Here is a 10,189-nt window from a genome sequence, read left to right on the forward strand (position 1 = left end):
TCTCTATAGCTTCAATGTCACTTTATAGATCCAGATCAGTCAGATTGATTCAAAGTTTTCTATCTAAGGAAAACCAGCTGATTGCATCGACTCATTGACTCTTCAGCAATCCCTCACACTAAGCATGCTTGTAGCGACAGTGGAGAGGAAAAACTCCCTTTGAACAGGAAGAAACCTCCAGCAGAACCAGGCTCAGTGTGAGCAGCCATCTGCTGAGGCCAACTGGGGTTCAAGGAGACAGAAGCAGACATAGAAAAAGAAGCATAGATACAAAAGGCAACTGTAAAAAGAAACACACAGCCAGGCAGACGAGCTCCGAGCCAGCTCCCATGTCAGAGGATGAAGAGAGCACATCCAGCCAGTCACAGTCAGAGAAACAGGACTACACTGGAAAACAGGCCAATCTCCAACATCTAGAAACAAAGGTGTTGATGGCAGCAGCACAGCTGATATTTCTCTCCAGGATGGTATCTGCATGATATTTGATCACCAGCGCCCTCTAATGACTTTAGGAGAAGTTGAACCAATGATGTGGGCTTTATTCAACATTTGAATGTAGAATAAACATAGAAAAAAACAAACTAGAAATTAGACTTACTACGAAAAAGGAAAACTTTTAAACCTCCTCTGCATCAACGTGTAGAAATTTACTTCTGAAACCCAGACCAACAAAAAAATGCATATATTCTAAACAAAACCAATGGCGAGTTATCTATTGCACTATTGCAATAGAAGTTTGTTACAAATCATCTTTAAATGCACAACATCCTAACATTATCTGTATCACCTTGTTCTCGCAGGATCCTGTTAAGGGGAAATTTATCCAGAGGTCATTGGGTGAGAGGTAAGATAAGACCAGTGGCAGTTCTAGACCAAATGGAACAGGGGGCCAGGAGGGGGCCAGCATGTTTTCATGGGGGCCCAAAAAATCATGAAATAAAAAAAACAGGGCAAGAGATTCAAATATATTAACTTAGCTGCATGAAGTGAAAATTCTATTCAGTTAGGTTTAATTAAAATGTATGTCTTATTAGGTCAATATACATTCATAATTTAGGAATTTTACATATTTTTTTAAACTAAATTCAAGTCAAAATAACGCCTTCCAAAAAAACCGAAATAAAAACCAAAAAAAAACGAAAAAACGAATTTTTTTTGTTTTGATAAAAAATAAAGCAGATGAAAACTGTGATCCTATCTCAATACCGCTGAAAATATCACCTTATTGTTTTTAAATAATTAGTAAAACAGAATTTGTAAACCTGTCAGTGACTATGTCTGTTCCAGTGCATATCATCATTAGAATGTATTATGTATTATTATTTAGTATTATGTCTTCAGTACAGGGGCCATAACAGGGGCCAGAATGTGATCTACAGGGGCACTGGCCCCAGTTGGCTCCTGTCTAGAGCCGCCCATAGATAAAACAACTATGCTCCCACCAAGGACATTTATATTTGTGGACAAGCCCCATCCTCACCTTCAAACTTACTTCTGAGTTTTGCACCACTACCTAGATTATCTTCCAGCACATCAAAAATAAATACATTTTAGAATGATGTATTAGACCACAGAAGTAACTTTCTGAAGGACAGGGGACATGTCCCCACCACCTTTGGCCTGGAGGGGACATGTCCCCACCATGTCCCCACCATTAATCAAGTGAGAATGCATTAATGCATTCTTTTCGTTTTTCCGTCTCTAAGTAGTCCCGCATACTTCAGCCGATTTCTACAATTTTGGTATCAAAACCTTCAGCTTCTTTTGGAGGGTTATGCTATGTTTTTTGGTAATTTCAATTATTATAATTTTTGAAATATTAAGCTGTTTCTGGCCCAGATAAATGAATGCAAAACCTTAAAAAAATCCCACTAAAAGTTCAGCTACTTTGCCCTTTTTTGTTTCCAAGTTTAGCTTATTTCTGTATTATCTTTCTGTCCATATTTTACATTACTTCAACTTTTCAACACTTTAATCAAGTTTCTTATGTAGCTCTAAGCTGCTCATTCAATACCACATTCTTCAACATTTTAACCAAACCTTTATTTCTTCAACCAGATAAGATTCAAGTTTTTCTTTTATGATTCTGATAATTTAATACATTTCAGCATATATTTTCAAAACTGGCTTAATTCAGCAATCTTTCTGGACAAGCATTAAGCTTTTCTGTTTACTGCTAATTCATAACATGCCCGACATGTTTCTACTTTTTTCAACAAAGAAATTAAGCATTTATTTTCTAGTTCATGTCATTTCAGTGGTTTCTGCCATTTTGAGCTTACAGTTTAGCGTACAGCATTTTTCTAGTTTCAATAGACTTTAGCTCTCAACAATATGTGGGACAAATTTCTAAATTTGATTTTGCTGATTTTGAAGGAGGATAATCCCTGATGTAGCTGAAAGGAAAAACATCCAATCAATCAATCCACATTTTTCTGGTTGGACGGATGAATAAAACTGAAATTGTGTGCATATTAGGGAGGCATTATATTGCTGTTGGCATCAGAGTCGGCTGTTATTCATCCTTTTTTTTAATATAAATTAATGTATAACTATCCATAAATATAAATATCAGTTTATTTTGGTTCTATTGTTCTATTGTGTTCTTAACAATAGGAAAGCATTCAATAAATATATGTTTGAGCTCAATTTTGGAAAATACAAAAACCTAATCAAAGCGTTTGGGTGGAGTAACTGTACATCCATCAGCCCCCACCCCTAGAGTGTCCCCACCAACTTTCATTACAAAGTTACACCCTTGTACTAGACTATTGAATCCTGTTATCATTTTTTTATTACATTGGAAACACATGAAATACATTGTTTTATGTTTTCAAAGCAATGCAGTAAATACATTTGAGAAATTCAATCAAAATAGGAATTAATTGTACGGTAAAACGTGAATAATTGTATTTTCTGACTATTTCCTGCCAGGTTGTGGTCGGAAAATGTAGATCTCTCTTATATCATATATTGATTAATGCTATTTACTCACTGAAAAAAAAAAGTTTTCACTCATTCAGTTTCACCTGCAAGGCCAAACAATGCCTGAGTGAGGAGTGTTTACATGGAAAACATACGTATTCCCATAACAAGCCAAATTCTTTCTTAAAGTTTGTTATTGTTTAACCAATGTGTGCGTAATTTGTTTTGGCTCTGACACAGCTCTTCACAGCTTTTTCATCATTATAAGAAATGGAGACAAATTGTCTAGATCAGAACGGGGCTGATTACCATTCCCTCTTTGCAAAAATAAAATAAAATGCCAACTCAGTGAAATCCGTCGATCTCTGTTTATTTAACTGGAGTGAACAGGTTTATACTTATTCCCAACATCACAGGTCCATCGATCAGAATATTTATGACTGACTTGCTCATAGCAGTAATGATGTATGATGGTGAATGTAGGATGGGCAGATAAAATAAATGCAGTCTTTATTCCATGACGATGTAAAATAACTTAGAAATATTTAACAATTACAAATAATTTGAAAGCAAAACATGTTCAAATTACATTGATTATATATATGATATGTTTAGATTTGAGCTCAAAATGAAGTGCTATTGTATTTATTTTGCAGGTGAAGTTCTGCACCAGAATCTTTTCATTCGCGGTCTGTCAGTGTGGAGAAGCAGCAGCTCCACTTTGAGCTCCTCTTAGTTAATTGCAAGTCTAATTGCTAAGCCCAGCACTTTAATTAAATCTAGTTTATTCATATAGTAACACAAGTGATCTCAGACACGTTACAGATACTATTTAAAAATATGTAGCAGTTATTTTGCATTTACAGCTCAGATATTAATCTAATCAAATGCCAGCCTTATTTAATGGCTTGATTTTGTTTTAACGTGGGGCAGGCTTTTACAGCAATGGAGATTTAAAGAGTTGAAAACATCCGTATAAAGAGATGTTTCCTTGTTTGTAAACGTTGAACACGCTCCGGGATTTACTTTGAAAAAGACTGCGGTATAACCGAAGAACTGTTATGCAGCGCATGTGCTTTTGTAACCTTTGTCTCAAGAGTTACGAAAAAAAAAACGCAGAAAAACACCGACAGGGTCCGGACGAAACTCGTTTCAACTACATTCCATCCAGTCAGCGAACGCCCCACATCGCAGTTCCAGTTCTGATTGGCCAGCCATCTGCGGGGTGGGAGTCTCTCCAACCAATAGGAAATCAGATTGCTCTCGCATTGCATCCGTCCAGCCACCCGAAATCAGGCCGAACGAAACCCCGCCGATAAAAACCGAGCCGTCATGTTCACGTCCCTCCCTCTCTGTCTCTGCTCCCCGGCCAGGCTGCAGCTTCTGTCAGACTCCTTGGATCAAAACAGCACGAAACAGAAATGTCCGAGAAACTGCCCTACAAAGTCGGTCGGTGGCTATGCTAATATTTCACGCTTTACAATCGATGTAATTTTGCTAACAAGTCTGGTTTTAATGGTAAACGTTCTGACGGGTTCGGAAGAATATTTTTTAGCAGGTAGCATTACCCACCCTTATGGTAACATATTGTGTATGTATAAATATAGATATATATATATATTTTAATTAACTATATTAGTATATTGCTGTTTTCTAGGCCAGATGTAGTGTTGACCTGTTAGCATTTACCCCAAATCAGTTTGTAGTCGTAAATGTAACTTCGTCGGTCATTACTAACAAATAGTTTAATCTTCGCTATTTCTTGTTTTTAACTTTTATAATTTCTGGTTTTCATTTTTAGCATTTCGCAGGCTTCTACTGAAGTCCTGATAATGAATAGACAGACATGCGAGGGTGCACTCGCGCCGAGCATGGGCTTTTTTTTTTCTTCCTAGCTGAAATTACCCCGCAAAGCCTCTTGGGTAATGCAGTTTACGGAACGGGGCCTGAGATTGAACGCGGCGGAGCTCCCAGTTCCCGCGAACTCCATCTCCCGTGATGCCTTGCACTTCGCCGCTAGTCTTGTTCCTGAGTGACAAGAACAGGCAGAGATTACGCTGCTGTGTGTGTAGCTTTATAGCTTTTACAGCACGTGGTCTTTATTAGGCGCTGAGTATTTTTTCATTGTTTAATTTGTTTGATAATAAAATATACACTCTAAAGTAATATATTAAATGCAGATCGCAGCGGTGGAGCATAATAAATTAACAAACAAAATGAAATGTTATCAATTTTAAACCAATTCAACGTTAAAAAAAAAAAAAAACCCAAGCCAAAAAACTTAAAAAGCCTTTTTTAAAATATACATTAAAAGCTATTAGTTTGCTTTGTGATTATAAGCAGGTGAAATATGAACCGTTTTATAGATATGAGGCCAAAGTCCAAGTATGGTCTAAAGACAAAAGAAATCAAGGGTCAAACGTTTAACTGCGTCTCAGTAGTAAGTTTAACTCCCTTGATGCATGCTGGGAAGTAATGCTCTCTAACAAGTTTAGCTTCTTCCTGTTTATTTGGTTTCAGGTCTGTAAATATCACTTTGTTTTCTTCTATATTTCTGCTCAATCTGCAGTGGTTTGAGGCCGCAGAGCCGATTCAGCAGATTGGAGTCTATAATCACATGTGCAGCCATATGTTTGAGCTTTTTGAAAGATTTCCTTTATGATGCTGCGGTTCAGTAAACTTTGGATGGTTGATTGGCTTCTGTTTCAGATAAGGGACACATTTTGTCTCCTCTTAGTCGTTAAATTGACACGAAGAAGGTCAAATTAAAAATTGATGTGAAAGTGTGGGATATACGTATGATGATGAGTCAGAATTGCAAAAAAAAAAGTTTTATCACAATATATTAAACGTATCGACGCTTTCTTCTGATTAAATATTTATACGTAATCTAATTATAACTCTAGCAAAATATTGTCCACAGGATGAAATTTGTTTTTAAAACAGATGTACTTATAAACTAGCTTTTATCTACAAATAAATGTCAAATGAGAAACAATAGTACTACTAATGCTGTTATGCTTTTATTATGCTTTTACTTAAAATTTTGTAACAAAGTGTATGTTTAATGTACTTTTTTTTTAATATTTGTGAAGATTGATAATTAAAAACGATCAAAAACAAACCAAATTGTTAATGTGTAGAACAGAGTTGGTTTTTGACAGTTTAAGGAAGGAACATTTCCAAAAAATTAAAGCCGATTCACCTCCAGGTCAGAAATGGAAAGGAGGATAACCTATAAGGTTGTTTATGCACTGCAATCGAACCAGAGCGTCTCCGTTTAGTGCATCTTTGCGTCTCTGTTCCAGCTGACATCAGCCTGGCAGAATGGGGACGCAAGGCCATCGACATCGCAGAGAACGAGATGCCGGGCCTGATGAAGATGAGGGAGCTGTACGGCCAGTCCAAGCCCCTGAAAGGCGCTCGCATCGCCGGCTGCCTACACATGACCCTGCAGACCGCCGTGCTCATCGAGACCCTCACAGCCCTGGGAGCTGAGGTGACCTTTACCTGCTGCCTTTGGGTTTTTTTTTTTAAAGCTTTACTTTAAATCTGTTATTCCGAGTTTGTCTTTGCTTCTTACAGACATTGTAAATGAATCATGTTTTTCATCGGATAATTAACTGTGTGATTTAATGTTTTGAACCACACGTGGCCTTTATGTCAGCTCCTAGCCCCAGTATGAGGCGGCGGGCTTGGCGTTACTCTTTGCTTCTCTCGAAGGCAAAGATTGGACGTATCGATCTATATATTGACACAAGCTGGGTGAGCTTTTTCAGTTTGTTTCACAAGGCCAGCATGTTATCATGTTTGGGTCCATCTGACCAGAACTGGTCTCATCCTGTAGGAACCTGCACCCTGAGAACCAGCACAGCTAACTATGGTCCAAACTGGTTTATCGTCCGTCTGTCTGCTTTAAACTGGTTCTGGTTTAAACACTGCTCAACTTTTCAAGGAGAGAAAGTGGGCTGAACTCTTAACATCTCTTACATACCGCTAAAGAGGAACTTATTATATAATATCCTTTCATAATTTCTTTAAATCTGCAGCCTTTGGTTTTTACACTAGGGGGCAGCATGGCGAGCTTTTTATCACAGTGAAATAATCTGAAGTTTAGAAACTCTGGATCATGGTGAATCTCTTCTAACCTTCATGCTAACTGGAACTAGCCACCGCAGACCTTCTGCCTTTCACGTCTCCTAAAGGTGAAACTAACTTCTGTTCTCTGAAGACCTTTGCCCTGTTCATGTAGAACAAAATGTCCACATAGCTTCTCCCCTACAGACCTACAGTAAAGGAAACTTGATCAACTGCTGATCAGTGACTCCATGATGCTACTGGAGCTCTTCTAACGGCCGTATTAGATTATGTGAATGCCCCTTGAGGCGTTGCAGCTCAGCTGCTGGTGCTGCTGCTGTGTCATAAGGAGGCAGAGAGAGACGGGTGGTGGTCTGTACAGAGACTGGACCGCTGAAACAGGCTCTGGTCATTTTCCACCCCCCCACACTCAGCCTGACGGTAGATCTGTCCTTTATCTGTTATTCCTGATTTTATTTAGTCTCTTTGTAGCTTTAGTTTAGCCTGCAGTGATTCATAAAGATGTATTTTTTTTGTTTTTTTTTTATAAAAAAAAAAATGGCTCGCCATTATTGGTTCCATCCCGATAGCGGAACCAATAAAAGCGTCGTTCAGGGCGGGACATTTGGGAGAAGCTGCAAAAAAGACTTAGCACTGGTTATGTCGGGGCTTTAAAACTGATTTGTTTTGTTCCCTGCTAAAACAAAGTTTGTGAATTCAGTTAAATAATTGTTCAAATATATCTGTCATTTGTGTGTTTTTAGCTTTCTTCCTGTATGGGAAGCTTTTCAAAATCTGAAACATTAGTGCAGTGGTTTATGTTCAAATAAACCTTTGGGTTAAGTTGTCGCAAGCAGGTTTTTCTTGTGAATTTGGTCTTTAATTTTTATTTCAAGTGGCATTAAAAAGTCTTAAAGTCTTGAATTTAACTTGCCTTATGCTGTAGGAACCCTGATAATTGTCCCTGATTAGTGCCCTTTCACACCTTAACGATTCAGCCAGTTTATGCCCAACATCCCAGAATCTCCTAAAACGCTGCAATTTTTGGCGTATTCATAACGAGTCCTGAACTTATGTCCAGCGACAACCTAACTTATGCATAACGCACGGCAGAGTGAGCATCAGTTAAAGCTGCTCCCCTCAGGCGCATCGCTGCGATTTATACCGCCCACCCAAAAAAATGAAAAAAAGGTTTGCAGTGGAAGCAGATTCTAACCTGACACGGAAACCTTCCGTTGAAGTAATTTTGGGAAGGGGCGAAAATACTGGTTAGCTGATTGGCCTATGTTGGTGATAGACGGGCCAAATAAACCAATCAGATCAACGAAGCATATGACGTACTAACAGAACGACGACGAAGAGGAGCCAATTGATAGAGCAAACTCTTGCCGAAACCAGTCGGGAGAAGAGCAAAAACATCTTTTCCTCTGAGAAAAGCCTCCAGAGCAGTGTTTTGCTCTTCTTTCAGTGAAGAAATACTCTGTAATTCCAATAAAACTTGCTCGATAGCCACGCTAACGCTAGTTTCATCGGCTGAAGCCGCCATGTTCTTTAGACTGAACTGTCGCGCTTCTCGTTGCGTCACACCTCAACCCGCCTCAAAGCCAACGCTGATTGGACGTTCGTTTGGTGAACGGCTCCAAATTTTCTTTAACGGAGAGTCTCCACACTGATTAGCGAGTGAAACCTTGAAAGCTTGTGAGATCAGGATGGTCTCACGAGGCTAAGCAGATTCAGCTTCATGTCTGCTTTGTTGGTGGCGGGCGTGAATGCACCCTATGATGGGGATGAAGTCTGGAGAAGTTACTCACAGATTTAGGACAAGCTAGATGCCACGACTTATTAACTTACACTTAACGTATGTCAACGACGATTAGATAACTTGCCAGTAGTTTATGGCCCATGTAGGAGCATACGCTGGCAAACGTCAGGACCCAACGTACCGTTTGCCGTATGGCGGCTAGTGCTGGTGTACTTCAACATGTTCATAACTTATTAAAAAACGTACCCATAACTGGTATGCCAGCATTTTAGGTGTAAAATAAATTTTTTCTTTCTTCACTGCATACAAACTCTGTCCTTAAACCAAAATCAGTTATTCTAGTTAAAATGTAAAAGAAATTTTGGTGAAAAATTAAGCGGCATCCAGGTTACAGTTTGGAGGCTCTAAACCGTTAGTAAATGTTTGTTGTTCTCCTCCTCCACAGGTCCAGTGGTCCAGCTGCAACATTTTCTCCACCCAGGACCACGCCGCCGCCGCCATCGCCAAAACTGGCATTCCAGGTACCAAAGGCCAGCTCTGTGGCGGCAGTGTGTAACTTTAATCCAAGCCTGGAGAAGTAGGGGAGTAAAAACCGGTTTGTGCTTCTAGTGTACGCCTGGAAGGGTGAAACCGATGAGGAGTACGTGTGGTGCATCGAGCAGACGATATACTTCAAAGACGGTCAGCCCCTCAACATGATCCTGGATGATGGAGGAGATCTCACCAACCTGGTCCACAAGAAGTACCCCAAACTGCTGGCAGGTCCGTTGCTCTGCGGATGTTTTCAGCCTCAGTAGATGCAGTCGGAGCAAACGAGGTCATCTTTGCAAACAGCTCTGCTGGTCTGACCTCACGTTCACTCAAGTTAATGTTTATTTCTATAACTATTTAAAAATCTGGCTGAGACTAAAGTCATTCATTTAACTTACTGTGTACAACGTTTTAATCCATAACTGACTGTTAAACATGATCTGAATAAAAAGACATTTAAAAAAAAGGGGAAAAAGTAGAATAAATCCCCAAACCTTAACCTTTCAATTAAACTTATTCTTAAAAAAAAAAAATAGCTAAAACAAATGATTATCTACGGAAAGTGATTTAGATACTTGCATCCTGAAGCTTCCCAAACAGAGGCCACGATGCATCTAAAAGTCCTTCTTTTTCTGAAGTTTCAGTTCCTGTTTCATCCTCTAATATAGAGGGAAGATACAGAAACAAGCCATGGATTATTATTATTATTATTAATAAATATTATGATTCATGGAAAAAATTATATTTTTCCGGGTGGATCATCTAAATAAGGTGCCCTCCACATATATCATTATATAGATCACATGTTCTGGTATATTTACGTAAGGCCGTCCAGCGTGCTCGGTCTCATTTTCACTTACCGGTGATGAGTAAAAAATAAAAAAAAATTGCAAA

At 38.9% G+C, this 10,189-nt stretch overlaps 1 protein-coding gene across 1 annotated transcript in view; it reads left to right on the forward strand.

Annotated features, from left to right (window-relative positions):
* Window positions 1-4,201: 4,201 nt before the first annotated feature.
* The window catches only part of ahcy (adenosylhomocysteinase), a 14,768-nt gene continuing 8,780 nt past the window's right edge, over window positions 4,202-10,189 (forward strand). The window contains exons 1-4 of the mRNA XM_015388488.1: window positions 4,202-4,374; window positions 6,234-6,424; window positions 9,210-9,285; window positions 9,374-9,526. Coding sequence (XP_015243974.1) covers window positions 4,347-4,374; window positions 6,234-6,424; window positions 9,210-9,285; window positions 9,374-9,526 — 448 coding nt within the window. The 5' untranslated portion in view covers window positions 4,202-4,346. The remainder of the gene's footprint in view (window positions 4,375-6,233; window positions 6,425-9,209; window positions 9,286-9,373; window positions 9,527-10,189) is intronic.

Source organism: Cyprinodon variegatus, unplaced genomic scaffold (genome assembly GCF_000732505.1).
Source record: "Cyprinodon variegatus isolate N-32 unplaced genomic scaffold, C_variegatus-1.0 Scaffold424, whole genome shotgun sequence".
Lineage (NCBI taxonomy): Eukaryota > Metazoa > Chordata > Actinopteri > Cyprinodontiformes > Cyprinodontidae > Cyprinodon > Cyprinodon variegatus.